This window comes from Nuphar pumila, chromosome 12 (assembly GCF_984573655.1).
Source record: "Nuphar pumila chromosome 12, dmNupPumi1.hap1.1, whole genome shotgun sequence".
NCBI classification, from domain to species: domain Eukaryota; kingdom Viridiplantae; phylum Streptophyta; class Magnoliopsida; order Nymphaeales; family Nymphaeaceae; genus Nuphar; species Nuphar pumila.
In genome coordinates this window covers 18966822-18989675 of record NC_143260.1, presented here as the reverse complement: position 1 = coordinate 18989675, position 22854 = coordinate 18966822, and the positions used below count along the sequence as shown (strand labels likewise).

At 35.3% G+C, this 22854-nt stretch overlaps 1 protein-coding gene across 3 annotated transcripts; it reads left to right on the top strand.

The window, feature by feature from the left end:
- Nucleotides 1-4951: 4951 nt before the first annotated feature.
- On the top strand, nucleotides 4952-16977 carry LOC149820203 (calcineurin B-like protein 7). 3 transcript variants are annotated; one of them, XM_089982393.1, is made up of 9 exons: nucleotides 4952-5106; nucleotides 6339-6462; nucleotides 6881-6963; nucleotides 7103-7162; nucleotides 7675-7783; nucleotides 10315-10367; nucleotides 15055-15135; nucleotides 15229-15341; nucleotides 16473-16977. In XM_089982393.1, exons 2-9 carry the CDS (start codon nucleotides 6384-6386, stop codon nucleotides 16564-16566), a joined length of 672 nt encoding a protein of 223 aa, XP_089838519.1. In that variant the 5' UTR covers nucleotides 4952-5106; nucleotides 6339-6383; the 3' UTR covers nucleotides 16567-16977. The 3 variants fall into 3 exon arrangements, with proteins under 3 accessions (XP_089838519.1, XP_089838521.1, XP_089838520.1); XM_089982395.1 differs by lacking the exon at nucleotides 16473-16977 and having other exon boundaries at nucleotides 15229-15345; XM_089982394.1 differs by lacking the exon at nucleotides 7103-7162 and having other exon boundaries at nucleotides 4958-5106.
- The last annotated feature ends 5877 nt before the right edge of the window (nucleotides 16978-22854 follow it).

Genomic DNA, 22854 nt, shown 5'->3' with positions numbered 1-22854 from the left:
TTAAGTTCCCCCGCCCCCTTCCCCTCTATTCGGCCTAGAGATCTAGGGATTTATGCAGTTTCGGGGATTTCAAAACTGAATATATGAGATCCTTTATTTTCTGAGATGTAGCATGGGCTCCATGCCACACCCTCAATGATAAAAGAATATGGTTCATCTTCAACAGCCAATATGAATCATGAAATCCATAGAATGAGACACAGAAAGAACATGGCCGAGTTTGTTCACTTAACTGGAAAGCCATTACAAGTTATGGGAACTTGTGGCATGCTTTATGATAGATATATAGGAACGGAAAATGACCGTACTATATGGGTAGTTTGATGTGATTCCCTAAAACCCTATAATTTTCAATATTCTCTCGATGTCCAAAATCATAAATATCCAACATCGTTATGACACTTTTACTTTTCACAGTTGCAAATTTAGGTATTTTTGTAATAAAATTATACCGCTCATCGAATATGTCAAACACCTACTTAAATCAGGAATCATAGATTTTTTATGCAAATTTAGACCTTATGAACTCACATAAATTTATTTGCAAAATCTCGGTGAAACTGAAACCACCAAAATCGTAAATATCATACTCTTTTTGCATATAATAAAAATATTTGCAAAACATCTCTTGCAATAACATACTTTCACATATATCTTGAAATCACATAAATTTATGTACATAATACTTACCACTATTTTCGCAAATAGCTTATGTTTTTGCATATAATGCACACTCTCACATGAAATTATTTGTGAATCTTCAGATATCATAAAATTATGACAAATATGCGATATTTTTTATTTTTATGAATTTCTCAAATCATATATAAATCCGTTGTGGTTCCCAACCTTCTTATTTTTGCATAATCTAAGGTTTTTTTGTCCTTTCTCTCCAACCAATGGTCCCCAACCTGCTTCTCTTCTGACAACTAATTTTGACAACTATTTTTAACTCATTTGCGTATATCATACTTATTCGCATATACGTTCTGAAATCTCGCGAAGTATATTTGTGAAAATCCTACTGATTGGCAAAAATCAAACAATTTGTTTCTCCATGTATAGACAAGTCAATATGATCAACATAAAACTAAATACAGTTGGTTTGCACGAAATTAGATAACTTGAAGTTTAACAATTATAAAGTAACATTCAATACATGGGATTCATTATAAAGCTATAGTCAAAGTTTAACTTGATCCATTTAATTACAAAGTTTAACTTGATCAATCCAATTACAAATGTAAGTTTAACTTGATCTATTACAATGGTGTATAATTGTCCACAACTCATCTAGTTGGACAAACTCTTTTGGCACCTCTTTAACTGATGTCTTCTCCTTTTCATCATCTTTCACACCTTTGGAAGTCATTTCTTTCATGTATTTGTAGAACTTGATCAAACAATTTCTTATATCTGTGACATCTTGCTAGAATAACACTTTATTAGCAAACAACTAACTACAATAAATATCTCAAACTAGTGAATAATTGATATATAAATACATTCTCGTGTGAAGTTCAATATCTAGTTATTGCTCAAGTACTGCATATATTGTATGACAAATATACTACATACCTGTAAAATGAGAAAATACCAAGTAAAAAATGTGTACTTATATCGATCTTTCCGATCGATCTTGATATACCTTAGCGTTCATCAATTAGCATTCATCAAATGATCCAAATAGGCGGGAAGTATCTTGAAGGATTGTTATTTGTAAGTAACATCTATACCTTCCTTACGCCTGATGTCATTCATGATTTCTCTTGGAGTTATCTTTGGGTTATCGTGCATGCATTTATAAATAACATTTGAAATCCACTTTGAAAACACTTACTCCACTATAAGGTTTCTCAATGATTCATCACATGTATCCTTGCTATCATACCTCTTCACTTGAAAGAAACCTGTTTTTCGTACCTTTATGCAATAGATCTTTTAAGGGCAATCAACCGTCATATCAGCGTTCTTCCTCATGTATATGATAGTGACTTTGTTATTGCATCTCTTTAAGAATTTTACTTTATAATTATTCTTAATCACATGTTCTTTTAAAAACTCGTGGCATTATTGGAGATTATTAAACCTTTTGCCCAAAGCAATTTTTTGATCATTTGAGTGTGTTGATAGCCATTGAAATTGTTCACAATCATTAAGCCTTTTATTACGCAATTGCTCATACAAATCAAATATCTCTACTTTAATGTTTTTCAATTTCTTTTCGTTGTATGAGAACCCATTAAACAAGAACAAAGGGTTCACATTCTCCAATGCCATTGGCGCATCATTTTTATTGCTTTCACTATCTCCTATTGACATGGTATACTCATCATTATCGATATTATCTGATTATGCATTGTCAACATGATCACTGTTGTCATTAATTGACTGTTCCATTTCATCAACTACACCAAAATTCATTGTATATATCACTTCATTTGCTTTCATGCATGCATTATTCTTGCATTTTCAACATTCAAGATTAACCATCAAAATATCATATTCTTCATTACACCTACATCTCAATCATAAATTATATCAAAATTACAACTTGTACCTAACATTGTTGTATACTCGAAAATGCTGCATATCATTCAGATTACTGCGATGAGGATCATTAGCACTAGTTTACCCATATGGTTCTACATCCTTTTCAGTGATCTGTTAATCATGTACAACATCAATATCGTTCATAGTTTGAAACAATTGGATAATCGATAAAGGACTCAAATCGATAGATGGTGCCTGAGATATATGCATATTCTCCATGAGATTTACATCATTTTATTGATCAACTACTATTTGTTTAACTGCTCATTTATTAACTTTGCATATTTTCAATTAAATATCACCACTAAATAACATCGATTCTACATCATCATCATTTTCAATATCTATCCACATTTCTTAGTTGTTTGGAGAATAACTATATCGGAGGGTCAAAGCCATATATCTGATTTTACGAGACATCAAAAATGCAAATTCCTTAAAAGTAATATTTTTGGAGACCATTATAGATTTTCAATTAGTGTAATCAGACCTACGGTAGTATACTTTAGCCTATTCCGATGTCATCATTGACTACCTACAACAACCACAATAGTATACTTTAGCCCTTTTAATACTTGTGTGCAGTTAACCCTAGCCCCATTACACTAACAAAAGAATAACAAATATTAACTAAAGGACAAACAACAAATCATAAATCATCTACAATAATATATATTTCTATGAAAAAACCATAAACATAGTAAATATTAAACAAAAGTCAATCACAAGGATGATACCGCAATATATTAGGAAATACACATGAGGATATATATGTATATATTGTATGGAACTCACATTTCAAAATTGTAGATAGAGAAGTTGATCACAAGGATGATATCATGATCTCCTTAGAATGCATGAATTGTCACAAGGGTTCTATAGAGAAATTCTTTGCTGGCACAAATGAGAAGAAACCCTAGAAAAAAAATGAGTATATATATGAATCAATAAAATTATAACTATTAAGAAAATTACATATAATAAAATTTTTGCAAATATGTAAGTAGCATATTTGTGATTTTGTTGGCTCCCTTTAAGTGGAGTTTCACACATAAATTTATGTGGTTTTAGAATATATGCGAAAGTATGTTATTTGTGAGAGTTGTTTCGCAAATATTTTTATGCAAAAATATTTATTATATGCAAAAGAATATGATATTTGTGAATTTTGTGGTTTCAGTTTTATTGGGATTTTACAAAAAAAAAAATTATGCGAGTTTTTTAAGTCTAAATTTGCATGAAAAAACTTGCAATTCTAAATTTAAGTGGGTGTACAACATATTTGACAGGCAATATAATTTTATCATAAAAATACATAAATTCACTGGTGTGAAGGGTAAAAGTATCTTAAAAATGTTGGATATTTGTGATTTTAGATATCGTGAGAATATAAAAAATTATAGGGTTTTTAGAAAATCATATCAAATTAGCCGTACAATAAGATAGGAAAGTAGCCCAACAAGGAAAAGCGTCCAATTTGGCAAACTGATGAACCCTGGCCACAACCAAAGTAGGACTGAGTCCGATCCAGCTCCAAATTCAAGGGGTAGAATCGGCACTGACCACAAAGGTAAGGCTATTATTGCCTTCATAACTAGAACGAGGGATGTAAACTGTTCGAATTCATATTGGATGTGACTGATACCATACTAGACTAATTGGATGTTTGCTAAACGGAATCAAATTCAGATGGCGAAAAGCTCTAACCAGATCCACAGTTTACATGTTTCAAATATCCATCAAATTTGGATATTTGTCGAATCGGCTGCAAAAAATCAAAACCATATATAACTGGATGGAGTTTGGGCTTACCAAATACAACTAAACAAAATTAAAATTGATTAGTTATCGGATAAAATCCAATTCACTTACATCCCTAACTAATAACTAGAACAGTGATCGAGATAATCTATGAAAACGTACCAACATATGGATGGTTTGGTGCATTGTGGGATTAGGGGTGTCAACTGGTCAGGTTTGATCCAGACCTGACCCGTATCAAACCTTAGAGTTAGGGTTTGGTGATAAAGATGGAGGTCTGATTAACATCCGGATCAGACCCAAAGAATTCAATTAATATATAGAACCAGGTATGGTTTGTGAAATTTCATGACCCGAGTTCCAATGTAAACGTACCACAAACTTTCAACGTTAAGACGATACAAAATATTATTTTACCGGGTACGGTTCAGGTCTGGTTCATGTAATCCTTATATGACCTGGGTATGGTTTCTCTTAATGGGTTTAATTGGACCCAGGCCTGGTTGATGTTGAACTTGGTAAAATAACCGGACCTGCTCAGCACCTCAAATCAGATCCGTGTCTGGTCCCACGGGTCAAAACACCCATAGCCTGAGGGGGCGGGGGAGAGGCTATAAATACAAACACGAGCGCCAAAGTTGGCGGAGCGCTCGACTTAAAAGCTAGAGAGAGAGAGAGAGAGAGGACGAAATCCCCGGGAAGTTTCAGAGGCGCTTGGTGAGGAAAAAAGAAGAAATCCGGCGGACTCAAGATTATCGATTCAGGCCAGAAGGAATGCTCTCCGGAGACCTGGTTGCTCCCCATCTCTCTCTCCTGCCTGCTATTTTTTTCTCTTTCTTTTGTGAAATTTTCGTTCGGAAAAACGAGTTTTTCCGTCTCTTGATCTTGTTCGGGATCCTGTTTCGGCGAAACCTTCGTCTCCGAATGATATATGATGCCAGAGTTTTCCAATTTACGTTCTTCATGATCTCTGAAAATGAACTTTTCGTAAAATTCTTCTTCTGGATTTCTGTTTTTTTCCTTCTTATTTGAATTTATGCTTGGTGGATAATTTGAAATTTGTAGTGTATAAATTAATGTTTTTTCTGATTAATTTTTGTTTTTTGGAATGCTTAGTTAAACCAGTTTACTCTCTCCCGCCATCTTTAGCATTGTTATTATTAGTTTATTACTCTCTCTTTCTGATCTTGATGACTGGTCGTTGACTGTAGTTAGTTTAACTATTTTGTTTGTTGAATTGTTCTTCTTATTAGTAATTCATTTATATCCTTTTTCGGTTGATCGTAGTAATTATTTTTATTTCCCAGACTTCATTTGGACCCTTAATTAACATATGCAAAATTCCCACACGGTACCCTGTTCTGATAACAGGAAGTTAGAAGCATGACTGTTACAAACTGTTAGTTTGTGAATGATGCACGTGTTTACAATTGGCTCCCACCACTATAAACCCAAGAAGGATTTTTTATGTATATTTTAGTTATATTTAATTTTTGTATTTTTGTTCTTCTTTGTGCGCTTCTAGTGTTTGTTAGGTATTACTGTGCATGAAGATAAATACTTTTTCATAATTCTGTTGTCTTGCCTTGTAGTATTGCAGTAATATTGGAAGTACATGTGTTTCTGTTAAGTATTTTGTTGATGGATTCAAGAACATCTGAGTGAATATGCTTAGAATTTGATCTTTTTGTGGAACCATTAAATGCATATTTTACTTTTTCATGCTTCTCTGGATTTTCACTGTTTCAGAATTTTTTGAACAGAATTTTCCAAACAAACGTAGCTCCTGAATTGGATGGTATCTTTCGTTTTTAGTGTTTTTCTTATTTTTTATCTTTTTCATTGTTTTGTTTACAAGATGTCCAGAACCAACATTTTTGAACTTTGCCATGCATCTCTACTCAGTAGAATGTGGGTTGGCTATCAATATCATCTGTGTATTTTTTTCTCGAATTCAGCCATGTGAGATTTACTTATCCATCAAGCTCTTCATCATGCCAACTAACAATATTATTCTATCATAGGAGACCACTCAAATACGTTGATTTTGTCTTTGGTGCTTATTTCTTATGGGCTGTATCTTCTCAAAACGTGTGAAAAATCCACCTGGGTATGAGGATCCTAGTGTTCTTGCTGCTGAAACATCTTGTAAGTTAACCTTCTCTTCTGTTTTTAGTCAATCTGGAGTTGTGCAGTTGTATTCCTTTGTGGTTGCGATTTGTATATTTCTCAGTCAGTCGGCTGATTCTTTGACCAGCCTTGTATCCGCTACTTAAGCTCAGTCAATTGTGTGTTGGAAGTCTCTTTTGTAACATACCTCAGAAAATATGTACTTTTAATTGTCTAATTGTTCAGTGCCAAGCCAAACAGTGTGAGATTTCTTCTTCAGTTTGTTGCCGTTGTAGTGAGTTCTTGTGGCATAATCTTCATCCATGGACATTAGAGTAATAATACACCATGGCTAAAAGTATTAGTATGTCTCCATGTGAATAAGGGTTTGGAATTTTGCTGCTAAATTTATCCATAAATTGGCAGGATTCTAATCTGCAAACATTTTTATCTGCAGTTAATGTGAGTGAAGTGGAGGCCTTGTATGAACTTTTTAAGAAGTTAAGCAGTTCTATTATCAATGATGGGCTCGTTCACAAGGTAATCTCCTATGGCCTGATCACTGTCTTTTTTCTTCATTTTTAATTCCTTCTCCTTTGTTTGCTGGGAAAGATAATCATCTGTTATCTTGTGTGGCATGCTCTTTTGAGTATAGTTGACTGTTGATTTTCTTAAACAGGAAGAGTTTCAGCTTGCTCTCTTCAGGAACTGCAACAAAAGAAACCTCTTTGCAGATCGTGTAATCTCTAGTTTTTTTATTCCTCTTATCTCTTGTAGTTCATTGTGAAGTTATGGTTTATTTAGTTGGCTCTTTCATTGGTAATATTAGTGGTCTTTATCAACGTATCGAGGTTATGGAATCAAATTCTACTTGTACACCAAAAAAACAGAAAATTAGAAGAAAAAAAAGACAGAAAATGCCACTGCTGTTGGTATTGGGTGTTTGAGCACATGGTGACTCCATGACACATGGCTACATGCATCTGTATTCCTATATCCAAGTCATGACTCCATGAAGATAGCTCCTTGCATGAAATGGTTTAGTTAGTCTGTTCGTGTTGTTCATAAATATAAATTGCAAAACTGTGTTTTATACTTAAAACCTGTGTTTGGTAAAAAATTTTTGTCAATTTTCTTGAAAGTTGGCTTTTACAGTGTTATTTGGATGTATTTGCACATTCATATGTATTTGACATATTTGCAATTTTTTCCTGCTGCTTTGGTGTCATTAATCATGTCTAATGCTTTCAGATATTTGATCTGTTTGATGTCAAGAGCAATGGGGTTATTGAGTTTGGAGAATTCGTCAGATCACTGAGCATCTTTCACCCAAATACTCCTGAAATTGAAAAAATTGCATGTAGGTGATTTTTCTTCTTTAACAAGGCCATTTTTTGCAATCTCATTATCATTCTGTAAACTCTTGTATGATGAATACCTATTTGTTAGATTGTTACTTTTAACATGGATTTATTTGCATTTGTTCTGAGTTATATGATAGTTGCTAGTATTTCTATTATTTCTGAGTGACTACTTTTGAGTTACAAGCAAATTAGCTATGTATACCATGGTGCCACTTCCAGAATAAATTGGCCTGACTCAGGTAAGCTAAAGCTTGTGTAATTTGAATGGGCCATGCCACCAAATGGCTCATGGGCCAGTTATGGACTTGAAATGCTTGTTGGGGAAGCCACTAACTGATAATTCCTTTATTTTTTGGGCATGTTCGCAATGCCTTGTGATTCTTGGATTTTCTCAAGATCCTGTGATTGCAAATCACAAGCACATCACTTTCTCAAGTTTACTGAAACATGAAAAGGTGCAAACTGTGATTGTGATTCTCACTTGAGAACACTCATCCCTTGAATCCTGTAATTCTTGGTCACATGATTGATCTTTAACCAACAATCACAGCTTCTACTTTCTCATCTGTGGTTGCTCATCCCACCTGACCAATTCAAACAAGTTTTCTTTTCTACTCAGCTTTATTACCTTTTCAGAAAGGGAGGCTAACTGGGATTCTCATCAGGCTTTAACCAAAGTCGGCACAAGATGATGACCCATGGGAAACCAGTGCCTATTATCTTTACTCTATGTTTGGGCCTCCAAACCTTGGCTCTGTGAGAATGGCCCATGATCAACCTTGACTATGTCTCATCTGGTCAGTCTGGACTGATTGAGTTCTGTGGACAATGTCCTGTCTGCTTCTTGTTATCAGATACTGCCAAATGATTACACCCGATATTTATTTATATATTTTTCCTGAAGGATTTTCCCCTTTGACTTTGGTTTCTCATTTATTTCTCAGCTTGTATGACATTGAATGGGATTATTTCTTGATTACATGTATTACGAGGCACCAAATTAAGACACTTGGAAATCTGTACCTTATGTGGACCTAAATCTTTTCTGTTGGCTGCGGATCATGCTTGTGCACTCAAAAGGAACTGATACTAATTATCTAACATCCTTGTGCTTATGAATAACAATGTATATTATGCTTCCACACATATCTATGATGTGTGCATACAAATTTAACGTCTTCCTTTTGACTTCTCAGCAATTATTGCATGCATCTGTGATTGGCCATCATTGGACCCTGGGATTCAATTTCAACACCTGGTGTTTTCCTAAGTTGGCCTAATTCCTATGTGGGACCACAGATTCAATTTTGTGTCCAATTGATTCGTTCTGCTTTTACTCGGAGCATAACTTTTTGTTTGACACCTTGGGTGTATCCATGTCTGGTAAACCAGATCTGGACTGAGGAGTTGAACCTGTTAGCGCAGATCAGAACTGATTTATGTAGGGTTTAAACTATTGAAGTTTTTATTATTCGATTTTTTAAGCCATTTAGGTATGTATGGTGGGTCCTTGGTCTAGGTTGTTATGAGTACAGTTGTAAACTGCCTCAGGTACAAGCTGGTTGAGGCAAAAAATTGGGTTAGCTCAGATGCATATTGAAAAGAACCAATATGGTCACTTATAAAAATCGACCGAGTACAAATGGGGTTGGATCTTGAATTTCACACCAAAGAATCAGGCTACTTTTAATGGATTCGAGCTTTAGACCCCACTGACCCATGGGTTTTCAGTTATGTTTTCTTGGTTTAGATCAGAGTTACCGGAAGCTTCTTAGATAGGTGGGAAGTCCGCTTCCCGAAAACTCGTTTCGGAAGCGCGATACTCCTCACTTCCGAAACTTGATCGGAATCTTGATTCTTCCACACTTCTCCTATGCTTTTCACACACTTCATCTATTCTTCTTATATGTTTTCTCACTCTACTTTTCATGTTTTTTATATGATTCCTCTCACGCTTCTCACTCACTTCCATGTGCTTTCTCTAAATTGGCAGTCATCATTTTTAGATTTTGTTAAAAAGTTAATTCTTACACTAAAAAATCATGAAATTTAAGAATAGTCACCTTTATTTTAGTTTTTATTTGGGTTCCATTTTTATTCTCATTCAATTCTTATATTGTTTTTTTTATTCCTTGCTTCCCGCTTCCTATACATTTTAAAATGCATCGCTTTTCGCTTCCACTTCCTGCTTCTGCTTCCTAGTCAGGCAACCTTTGTTTAAATTGTGTTTATCCAACCCACTGACCCCTACCAAATGTGTACTGTTGTAAACCTAAACTGAACTGATTTTGTTCCCAAACATATTGCATTCCAAAATTTAAAGACCTGATCTGATTTACATCCAAATTGAACCCATCCTTACCATACCAACCCAATTACAGCTCTATTCTCACATGTCATGCAATGTAAAATACACAATTGACAACAGAATTTAAAAGATACAGCTTTTTTTTCTCTGAGATAGCTCTTCATCTTTGTTTCAAGATAAATATATTTATGCTCATGATTTGAGAAAAACTTGTGGCAGTTGCATTCAGATTGTACGATCTCAGGCACACTGGTTACATTGAGCGTGAGGAGGTAAATACAGCATCTATGAACTTTCAACTTTAAATGTTTTTAATTTTCACATTCAACCGCTTCTTCTCCTTACCTCTTAAAGTATTTAATAATGTAATAAATTAATCTTTTAAAATTTGATGACCTTTTCATTTGCTATTGCATGATGCCTTGTACCTTTTAATATTGTGAAGGTTTTTATCATGATTTATTAAGTAGATTAAGAAAGAGTGGCATTTTTAATCCATATTCTTAGGATTCTATCTTCACACTTTAACTTGTGGTTGTGTTATTGCTAAAAACTGTGCTATCAATGTCGGAAATGTGGTTAATTATTTAACCCACTTGGACGTACAGGTCCATGCCTACGGCTAGTCCAGTAATCTACTAGGTCAGTGCTAGTCAGGGCAAGTTTTGTTTGAGCTGTAGTTGCTAGAACAAGAATCGAAATCCGGAAATAGTATAAGGATCAGAATCAACAAGTGGTCCGCTTTAGAGGATTCGGGAAGCTGGAAACAAGTAGGAAGCAGTATGGAAAATCATTTAGGAAGCGATATGTGAAATTATATGAAAAATACTGATAATTGATTGAGGTAAAAAAAAAAGCTTCTGAAAATAAAAATCATAATCAATAACGTTCTTTGAAAAAAAACTCGAGATTGCTTAAGAGAATAACATACAAATATACACTCAGCAAAAGTACAAAACATTCAAAAGCAACACTGATGCAGACCATCTAGAGCATTTGGATATTAGCAAGGAGCAGGAGAGCGATCCGTCTTTGAAGACCCGATTCGGGAAGTTTTACCATGAAAGATCCAAGTCTAATTTGACTTGTTTGGGTCCAAATGGATCTTAGGGGCATTTTGGTCATTTTATATGATTTAATTTTATGAGATTTTTGTTTCATTCATCTCTGAAAATTCTTTTTGATATGTGGTTCCACTTTTTTGTGACTTTGGAATTACTAAAAAATATTTGTATTTTTTGTTCTGTTTTATTTTTTTTTATAAGTGTCGGATTCTACGGGTCCGGATACTTCTAGTGCTCGTTAGGATCTATTTGTGGTACTAGAGGGTGTAAGGGATAAAAAGGTAGTTTTATATTTCGTTTCAACCATGAATCCGAATAATGAATCCAATTTTGTTTTGAATATTGGAGGTCCAATCCATCTATGTTGGAGCCCTCCTATTGGCCAACTCTTTTAAAGTGCCATTGGCTAAGGTGTGAGGTGACCACTTAAGGTTCCAATCAAATCCATCCACCTCACCGCCCATCTTCATTGGGCCTCTTCGAGGTGCCGCCCAAGGTGGACTATCTTCTCACTCTTGGGGGCTCTCCATTGGCCAGCCAAGAGGATTGTAAGGCAAAAAATTCAAAATATGGCCCTTTATTGGCCTCTTGGGAGATGGCCTTCCAAGGGACTAATGGGAGCCACAACCACTTTCTTCCCTCTTTAAAAGAACTCCAGAAAATTGCAGGGGGGTCTTTTGCATCTTTGAAAAAATTTGAAAAACTTTTAAGAAGAAGCTTGGAGAAAGAATGGTCCATTATGGTGTTTTGAGCTGAACTTGGAGTGTTCAAGCTTGGAGGAGCCGAGTAGGACGCCATCCATCCTCGTGGCATTGTGCTGGACTTGAAAGACATTCACCATTGCTGTTCGAAGTGCACCGTTGTTGTTGTTCGTGACCCATAGTGCTGCGTGTGTTCCTTGGTGGTAGTTTTAGACTGCACTTCTTATCTTGTGACCATTGGAGTTGAAGGAACATGTTTGTGGCTTGAACCGACCAATTCTCGTTTCCATCGATTTGGCTAGAACCCGATTGCTTTGTTAAACTTGTGTTGTGGATATTATTATTGCTTCTTGAATTTGTCATATCATTGTTAGAGTTGGATTGTGTTTGCACCATATTTGAAATCTGTGTCTTTGAAAGAATTCAGATTTGTGAAGCTATTTTTAAAATCTTGTGTGGTTGAATATCTTTCATGTTTGAGTTGAGTATTGTCTAATCGGAGTTGGGTTTCGGAGGAAGGGCTGTTGAAAATTGGAGAAATCACCATTAGAAGTGTCTTTTTCATGCAGGTCAAACTTAAATCACCCTAAAATTAAAATCGGAAATAAAAACTTGTGCGTTTGTGTTTGCTGTGCGTTTCTGTATTCTGGTCTGTCTGACCCAGTCTCGATAACATCGGAGTGTATCTCCTAAGATATAGATCTGTTTTGTGCATGCTTAGGTTCATTGGAAAGCTAACGAACTCCCCAACATTTCCTGTGTTCGGTCTGCTGATAGATTTTGTATTTACAGTCACTAAAAATGGACCCGAACAAAGAGTACAGTCATTTGGGTGACTGTATTTCTGGTGCGTCAGTCAGATCTGTTATTTGTATCATATCTTGGCACCTTGATATTGAAAAATTACGATTTTTGATTCGTTGAAAAGATATTTCTGTTGTCTGTGTTTTCTCTATTGATAATTTTTTCAAATTCAGTGACCTACTGAGGCGAATTCTAATAGTATCAGTCAATGTCATATTCCTGAAATTTCACTTTGACTGCTTCTACAATAGAATTTCATTTCAGTGTCTTGGTCGCGAACCGACTCGTTGTCGGTCTGCACCAAACACCTTAATAAGCTTGCTTTAGATGTTAAATGTTGAAATAATAAAAATACTTTTTCAGCAAGATATCACATGTTACAAATCTAAGAAATTTCAACTAAGCTACTACATGATACTTTTAAAAAGTAAAAAAATATGCTAAGCATAGAAAGTATTTTATAGATCTATACGTGTAAAATGATATCCAATCTGAAGTTAAGGTAGAAAATTTTAAATCCTTTTACCTAAAAGTCAAATTTCTGAAGCAATAACTAAATACATTCATATTATCTCAAAATTGACAAAAAAATCTTACATCTAAATAGTGTCATTATGAAGTAATATATGTAGTTATAATCTCTTCTAGTAGGCTGACTAGGGGCACAACTAGTTGCCGACTAGGCGATTAGTTTGTCATAGGCAGGGACATACTTGTCCTTTCTTTTGTTTGACCATCTTGAAGCACGTGTATACAGGTATATATTTGTTACAGTTGATTGTACCAACAACCTAGTTGGAATCACATGATGCAAGTTGTTTTGACTCAATCTAACCTCATAGATGTATTCAACATGGTCAATTTAGTGAGAATTGATCCTTGGATCATGATTTTTCGACAAAAAAACATATTTGATGAGTAAAAAAAAATCAATGCATTCATTGCCATCAATTTTTGGATCTCCGAAAAACTTGTATACAAGTTGGGTTCCTGTGATCCAAAAGCGGGTCCCCACCAGAAAAAGCCTGTAGATCACATCTATGGTGTTAGATATGAGGAAGACAACAAAAAAACAAAAAGTGTTTGCTAAGTTGATTGTAAATTCAATCAACTGTAGCAAACATTAACCCCATATATATACGGTGCTCCCGGAGTACCCACTCCCACCTAGTAGAAGCTCTAGATTTTCAAATTTCTTAATTTTTTTTGTTGATCAGACCCTATAGATATGATCTATAAGCACTATTTAGTAGAAAAAAGTTTTGGGTCATGTGATTATAACATACATGTATGTTTTTTAAGACCTTTAAAAATCAATGGCCCACAATGTCTCAAAATGTCATGACTTAAAAAATCCTATTTTTATGTCCAAAAAAACATGATCTAAAGCATGATTCCTATCAAGTAAACTATGTTGAGTACATCCATAAGGTTTAATTGGGAAGATACAACCTACAACCATGATTTCTAGTATGTGGGAGTAGGTACTCCCGGAGCACCGTGGCATTACTCTCTCTCTCTCTCTCTCTCTCTCTCTCTCTATATATATATATATATATATATATATATATATATACATACACACAAAACAAGGTAACGTTGAATGGCGTCGGATGAACATTGCACATCCAATTTGTGCAAAAAAAAAAGCTTTAGTGGTGCTCAGCGACCGTCGCTAAAGCTTTGGGAGTCTTTAGCAGCGTGCGGGAATGCCACTAAAGATAAAAAAGGCATTATTTTTGTGTGTGTCTGATTTGCATCGACCGAGAAGGGTGTTCAATGATACACCTCTCTCTCTCTATCTATCTATATATATATATTATATCTAAATATAGGTATAATTATGTCTATATATTCTATTGATAAATTTTGTGTTTTTTTATTTTTCTGGTATTGACCAAGTCGACTAGTCTCTCCTAGGCCCCGACTAGTACTTTTAAGAGTTGTCACTTAGGTACTGACTAGCCTAAGCTGTAACATCACCATTCTAATATTCACAGTTAATCTTGTCTTCCTCCTGTATCATATAGATAATCTGTAAACTGTTGGTGAAGAATCATTCATATCAAGACTTCTTTTTTCCAAACAGATGCTTGAATACAGAATTATCTTGGCTAATGAAGTTGCAGAACCATCCAATTTATAGAACTAAGTTACCAACCATTGACAAGAAGTAGAGAGCATTTGAGTTGTCTTTTTTTTTCGCCCTATTGGAACTCTTGCCTCCTTCCTTTTACTCTACCCATGGCTGCCTATTATGTTCTTTCCTCTTAATGTATTTTCGATTCTTGTCTTTTTTGTCCTCAGCATTCATCTGCTTGAGTATCCTTCCTAAATCACCTAAATTTGTGAAAGCTTACTGGTTAGGTGGTACTTCTATTATTTTGCAGTTGAAAGAGATGGTATTGGCTTTTCTAAATGAATCAGATTTACATCTTTCAGATGATGTCGTAGAAACAATTGTTGACAAGGTATAACTTTGTCCATAGATATCTTCTTGGATATTTTATGAAGGTTTAAGTCATGCTGTTTTAACATGTGTGGTTTTTCATATTCTGCTACAGACATTTGATCAGGCAGACGCTAAAGGTGATGGAAGGATTGATCAAGAGGAATGGAAAGTGTTTGTGTTACAAAATCCTTCTTTGATAAAGAATATGACTTTACCATACTTGAAGTGAGTATTGCAGAAGTAAAAATCCCGACATCTTTGATAAATCCTAAGGCCTATATGAAGAAACTTGTTTTACTGAGTATGACCTAATTACTAAGACATCTTGTTTGTGTGCATGCATGTGCTTGTGTTAGTGTATATTTCTGTGGCCGGGTGGTCATCCTGGAAATGGTTGCCACTGTGGTCGACGTGTACTAGAAGTTTGTCCCTCACTTTATGCTACTCCAGCTTGTTCTTGATCTGCAGAATGATACATGCACACACACACACATATACATATATTTGCTACAATCGGTTATACCTGCAATCAACCTTGCAAAGCCTGATTTGTTTTATTTTTTTGTTTTCCATGTTACATTTACTAATGTTGTCAGTATCGTTGCGAATCGGCTTGAATCTGCCGATTCATATCATATCGGCAAAAAATCGATATGAAACAAACTGAATTGGCTTATTTTTTAAATAGATTTAAAAAAAGGCTTAAAATGTTTTTTTAATATGTTTTAATATTTTTTCTGACACGTGTCATATGCTGGTTGAAAATTAGTTGATTCAGCTCGATTCAGTTCAGAATCAGAATGGGTTGATTCCTCAAAACGATCCAGGGTCCGATAGGATTCTGACGACATTGACATTTAATATTGAAGATGTAATCTACATGTTCTTTTTAGTAGGAATTGGCTTTTGGATTGCCAGAATCTGACTTGCGTACAGGTTTTCTGGCAATGCAAATTGTTGTTAATGCATCAATTTTTGACTCAGAAATGCATGTTTTTCCTTAAAAAACATGATCCAAGAATTGATTCCCACTAAATCGTCTACAAGTTTAGGTTGAGTCAAAATGACTTGCATCATGAGATTCCAACTAGATTGTAGGTATAATCTATTGTATCAAATGGTGTGGATATTAAGAACTTGAAAGGGAAAGTGAAAGCAATTGTGAAAACGTGGAAAAATATGGGAAATACAAAGTTGCAAAGTTGCATGTTAACATAGTTGAAGCTGTCCATCATACACAAAGAAAGGCTGCAAAGCTCCCCATTTGCATTAACTTGTATTTGTGATGCCTAAATGGCTTGTAACTTGTTCTGGAATGCATTGATTAATAATGCCTTCTGTTCTGCTTTTCTGCAGGGATATAACCTTGGCATTTCCTAGCTTTGTGATGGGATCTGAACCTGCAGATTTGGAGACTTCTGATTCACGGTATTCTATAGACAAATTGTAGGTTATATCAATCTCATCCTTCTGATTCTGAGAAGCATGAAAATTGTGACCTCTGTTGCTTAAGAGATGGTGCTTGCCCATATTTCTTCAATCATCACATTATATGTTCATGTTGGGTTCTGTGCATGGAGAGTTTCAGCTAGGAGATGCATTTGATATTCTCGGCAAAGAGATGCATCCAGTGATCTCAGCAAAATGGTATCATCTCTGCTCGCTTTGTGAATATATACTTAAGGAGAGATTATATCTTGTACCTTGGAACTAGCTCATGTCCTTCAAAATTTTCTGTTGAGCTGACAAGTTTCTGGGATGGTTCCATATTTTCCAAGCCTCTGCCGAGGCGAGTGTTCTGATGAAGCATGTCAATGATGGATATACTGTTTAAATGAAGTGAATCATGCTTTTGTTTGCAGTGTTGTATTTCAAGTGTTTGATGATCAAAATCATAAGGTCTGTTTCATAGTGCACGTGTAATTCTTTACTGTTCGTTGCAAGCTTGGGGAACGGTTTCATGTTCATGTGATCTTTGAGGGGCTCTTTTTAACAGTTAAATTACATGTTTGGTAACACACTGCTTGAAGGAAACCGAGTAGAAATTACGATAAATAATCTTTTTAAAAATGATTTTACTGCTTGGACTAAATTGTGTTGCAGTGATATTGACTTGGAGAAAAAACGAAAAGGAAAGCTAGCCTACATGAAAGACATTTATTTATCATCACTTGAGCATACGCAGTGATATATACGTAGTAAATATCTTCTAAAATGTACATCAGATCCATTTAGGGCTGGTAAATGAGCTGAATAAACCGAACAGAGAGTGTTAATAGAATCTGGCCTTTAAGCCTACTGAGCCAAGCTCATACTGACTCATTTACAAAATAAATGCATTGTTTCATGGCTAAAATAATAGGATTTGAACATTGAACTTATTGCTTGTAGGGCAAAGTTAATATATATGTAAAATATTTTTTTTTACTAATTACTAAGTTGAGCCAAACACTTTTTTTGTATTGCTTGCCAAGCCTATTTCACGAGTTCGAATGAGCTCTTTATGAGCAGAACACAGATCCATTGGATGTGATTGTCGTGATTATGATGTGGTAACTTTTGAACAGGCAGTTAAACTGAAAAAAAAAACCAGCCAAGTAATGCAAAAATGCTTAGTCCACAATGTCTTTAAGATATTCGTACGTCTGAAACTACTAGGGCCTTCAATCAGTGAGGTTTGCATCGGGTATCTCTACCTGACTCGAGCCCAAATTTCCAGCTATGGGCATAAAAAATGACTACCTAAATATTGTCAAGGTCGACCCGAACCTGACCCGAGTAATATGTGGGCCTGTTTTGGGTTATGATTTTTGCTGGATATATGACTCGACCCAGCTTTTCTAGCCTGATAGCCAACCTGGTCCGAATGTTTTGTTTGTATTTTTAGTGAAAGCTTCTGAAATTATACAGATTCAGGTTTGGGATTTCATCCTTTTGACCTGATGAAACTCGAACCCAAACCCGAATTTGACAACTTGTTATTTAGGCGGGTTTGGGTACACCCTGGTGTGTTGGATACCCGACCCATTGACAGCCCTAACCAAATCACTGGATCTAAATTATTTACCAAACAACTGTGACCATGCTTTTTCCTGAGCACTTATCTACTCATTGGTGTGGGATTACTAGATTTTACTACCATTTATGTTGTTAGGGAACCTTGTGGATAAGCCATGTTGGAATTCAAAACAAGAACCCTTTGCCAAGATTACTTTAAATGTCGCGTTAAATAATTTTAAAAAGCCAAGATGGCTTTTAAATGGTAAATCGATGTTCTGAATTGAAACTTCTGATTACTCTATTAAATGTGTTTACCATGGATCATGATTGTTGATTAAGTTTAAATATCAAGATTGGTGATATCACTTGACTATGTATTTGTTATGGTTGGCTTTGTCGAGTTCCATCTCTCCATTCATTCTGTTCAAGTTTTGATCCGTGAGTCATTCCACAGTAGTTAATAGATTTGCGTCCCCCTGCCTTTTGCTAGTTTTTTTGTAATTAATGTCATTCTTTCATACTTGTATCACTCATATATTAACGTAATATGGTTAAACTATCTACAGTTTCATTGCATAGCTCCCTTTATGAGGAGCTAATATACCTATGTCTACTTTAGTTCACCATGACTATGTCCTTTGTGTTTCATTAAAACAAAAAAGACTGTCCTTTGTGTCATTGTTCATATCGTCCATTTTAATATACTTTATTTATTTTTATATCTCTTTGTTATACAATACTGTGGACCGCATACAATGCAAATCTTATTGCATCGTGGTCTTATGGGTGACCTTATTGCATGTTCAGAGAGTACTTATTGTATGTGATGCAAATTAATGTGTACAAAAAAGCTGCCATGAAGTTCCAGCGTTCGTTTCGTCATATTGACCCTATCTATATTTCTAGGCCCAAGAATAAACTCATTTTAATGCGTTCTATGAGACAGAACAAAACAAAAAGGCTGTTTTTTTTTATTCTTGTGTGGGCTTTCGATCAAAATGAAGAAGGATAGGATGTTCCTGTTGTTTTTCCTGCATCGCTAAATTAGCACCATTAAAAGTCTGCCTAACACCATTAGTGACCTTTATTGATGTTAACGTAGCACCAGTTGTTTCGCTAAATAAAGTGTTGCCGATAAAACATTTACTGGTGCTAATGCATAGCACAAGTGAATGGGTGCTAAAATAGTGCAAAAAAAAAAAACTTTTCTAATGCTAAAATAGTTACAGAAAAATACCCTTTTTGTTCTAAAATAGCATGAGAAAGAAAAAAAAAACTCTTTACTGATGCTAAAATAGCGTTAGTAAAATATTTTTTTTACTGGCGCACTAAAAAGCGCACCAATAAAAGTGGCTAATAGAAAAACTATACTATACTATAATAACATACTAAAAATTATACTAAAATAATTCAAAGCTTAAATTTAACAAAAACTTGAAAAATCATAAATCATATTTGAAAAAAATACCCTAAAAATGTAAAACCCCTAAAACCAAAAACTTGAAAAATCATAAAGCATACCTAAAATACAAAACCCTAAAAATTTGAATCATACATGAGAAACAAAATAGGATTTAGTATGCTTTCACTAAATAAATTAAAAAATTAACAATTAAAATACAAAATTCCTAAAATCTAAATTATACATTAGCAAAAAGATTGGATTTAGCATGCATTCACTCAATAAATAACAAAAATATGGATTACAATACAAAACCCTTAAAATCTAAATAATACATGAGAAAAAAATCAGATTTAGCATGCTTTTACCAAAATCTTCACCATGGTTACCCTTAGACCATTGTTCCATCGTGTACAGCGGGGGTTTGCACCCTAGATACATTCAGCCTAGCCTCAGAGGGCCAAGAACATCAGGTTTGATCCTCTTACTTTCATTGGGCTCAGACTAGAGTACTTGTTTGTTGCTAGCCTAGAGCTCTCTTCAGATCTAAGTTTTGAACCTTCAAAACTAGATCTAGAAGAAAGCCTAACAATATTCACTAGATTCATATCTTAACCTTAGCCTTTCCTATTTTCCAGTAACGAAAACCCAAACCTGCATTCTATCGTTAGAGTAGACTACTTGATTGAACAATTATGGTAACCCCGGACTGTCAGTAGCCTTTCCCACTATCCAGCACATGCCCTAGACCTCTTACATATCCCTAGACTTTCCTAGACCCCCTAGACCAGGTCCTAGACCCTTACTCTAACAACTCACTAAACCCAAACCATACCTACTCGGCTAGCCATTTTACCTAGTCCCTTTGTTCCCCATCATTCGTAACAATGAGTAACCTCCGCCCACTTGCCCACTATGTCAGCAAGGCCTCTAACCCTAGGACACATAACCCATAGGACCCATGGCCTAAGTCCAATAGGTTTGATCTGCCGAATCTTCTAACCGAGCCCTCTTTAGGTTCCAACAAGATCAGTCAAAGCTCATAAATGGGTTAGTTAATGCTCCAAAACAGTTGGTTAACATAACACTTACGGGTTTGTAACAGGTTGGGGAGAAGCCTCCTGCATTTTGGAGTGTCAGCCTAGTTCGGTTTTTGGTCTTTGACCATTGTACTTGGTCAAACTAAGTAGTCAGTCTAAGCCTTGGGGATAAAATTGTCCCAAGTACTAAAACAATGGTAAAAGACCAAAAACCAAACTAGTCCAACACTCCAGAATGTGGGAGGCTTCTCCCCAACCTGCTTCAAACTTGTAAGTATTCACTAGATTCATATCTCTGCCTTAGCTTTTTCCTATTTTTCGAGATCAAAAATTTGAACTTGCATCATACTGTTAGATTGGCCTACCCGATTGAACAGTTTTAGTAACCCTAGACTGCCAACCGACTTTCCCACATCTCAGACCTCTTCACATGTCCTTAGACTTTCCTAGACCCCCTAGACCAGGTCCTACATGTTCTAGACCTAGACCCTTCCCCTAACAACTCACCCAGTCTAAACTGCACCTACCTGGCTAGCCGTTTTACTTAGTCCCTTTGCTCTCTATCATTCACAACAACGAGGAGCCTCCACCCAATTCCCCACTGTGTCAGCAAGGGCGCTGACCAATGGCGGATCTAGGATTTTGCTTAAAGGGGGGCACAATTTTTTCATAATAAAATAAAATGAAATAATCTAAAAAACCATCGATAAGAAGAGAAACAAAAAATAGAAAGCGACATCACAAATTCATATCTTTACATGAAATTTAGGCTTCAACAATAGAAGTATTAGAAGAACTATAGATCTAAAGAAACCCCAACACCAAGAGTAAAAAATTTAATAAAATAACAAAAAAAAGGATAAGAAGAGGCAAGAAAAATGATTCAATATATGGAACCACAAATCTGAAACAAGAAAATTTGAGATAAAGAACACAAAAATAGCGACTCCCTCTTGTTGTTGTTTGCAACAAAGAGAGAGAGATTAGGTTACCAACCTTGGTGTTACTTACTCGATTGAAAATTTTAGGTGGGGCTTGACCCCAGGACACATAACTGGCAAGTTCGATCCTCGATCCGCTGAACTGGGCTGATGAAAACCTAAGCCTAAACTTAAAATCCAAGTTCAAAGTTAATCAATTGACATGCTCCTTATGAGCCTTACCAATAAACGCAACTCTCCACTATATAAACCCCATGAAGCGTTCTCACACTCTTCAATGTGGGACTAAACTTTTTGAAAAAGATGTAATTTTCCTCAAAAAAACAAACTTAAGCAAATGATGGTAAAATGGTTAACTTAGCTGGGTTATTTTCCACCAAATTTTGAGACAAACTTCAACACTAGGAACCCAACAAACACCGTCCTCTAGCCCAAGTTAGGCTTATGCCCAATATTAAGTCCCATTTAGACCACTCTCATGCTGGTACGCCCAAATGTTACTGGAGTCTCACTGTATTGCTTGAATAATCTCCTATCTGCGACACTTGCTCACATGCACACATTTAGTTCACAACAAGTTTCCCGAAGTTTAAATTTGCTTCTAACAAACTTCAAAGTTTTAAGGCTCTTTTCCTTGGTCAGCAGTCTTGTGGATTCAAATTGAGCATTTACAAAGATATGATATTACTTCTATGTAGAATTCCTTCATCTAATAGAACTACGTTCAATTTGTGTGCTTGTGTTCTTTGTTAAGTTCACAAATCTCCTTGGTGGAGATATTTATTTAATATAGAACACTACCTAGAGTTTGGAAAATCAAACAGAAAGAAAAAGGTTTAATGCAATATTCGGCTTTCATAGATTTTTTTAGTGCAATATTCGGCTTTCATAGATTTTTTTAGTACATTGGTACGTCGACTTTTTGTGTAGATGTAGTCATATATTCTTTATGACTGTAGTTAACTAAGGGCACATTCTTTGAAATACCCTGTGAAAGTTGGATTTTCTCAAGATACTGTGATTGCAAATCACAATCATATCACTTTCACAAGTTTAGTGAAACATGTTAAAGTTGCAATTGTGATTCTTAGTTGAGAATGATCCTCCCTTGAGAAAGTTGGTAGCAAGAACGGCCCAGCTGTGATGGCTCTGTTTGAGAACTGCTAACTAGGATGAGAGTTTATACATTTTGAAGCAAGAAAGAGAAAATATTCTAGAGAAAAGATTTATGCGGTTCGGCTATAGCCTACTCCACGGGAGAAGAGGAAGGGGGATGATATTATTCAATGTCTCAATAGATATCACAGTAGCCATATGTATTACAATGAAGCAACCTCTATAGGCAACTTTCAATT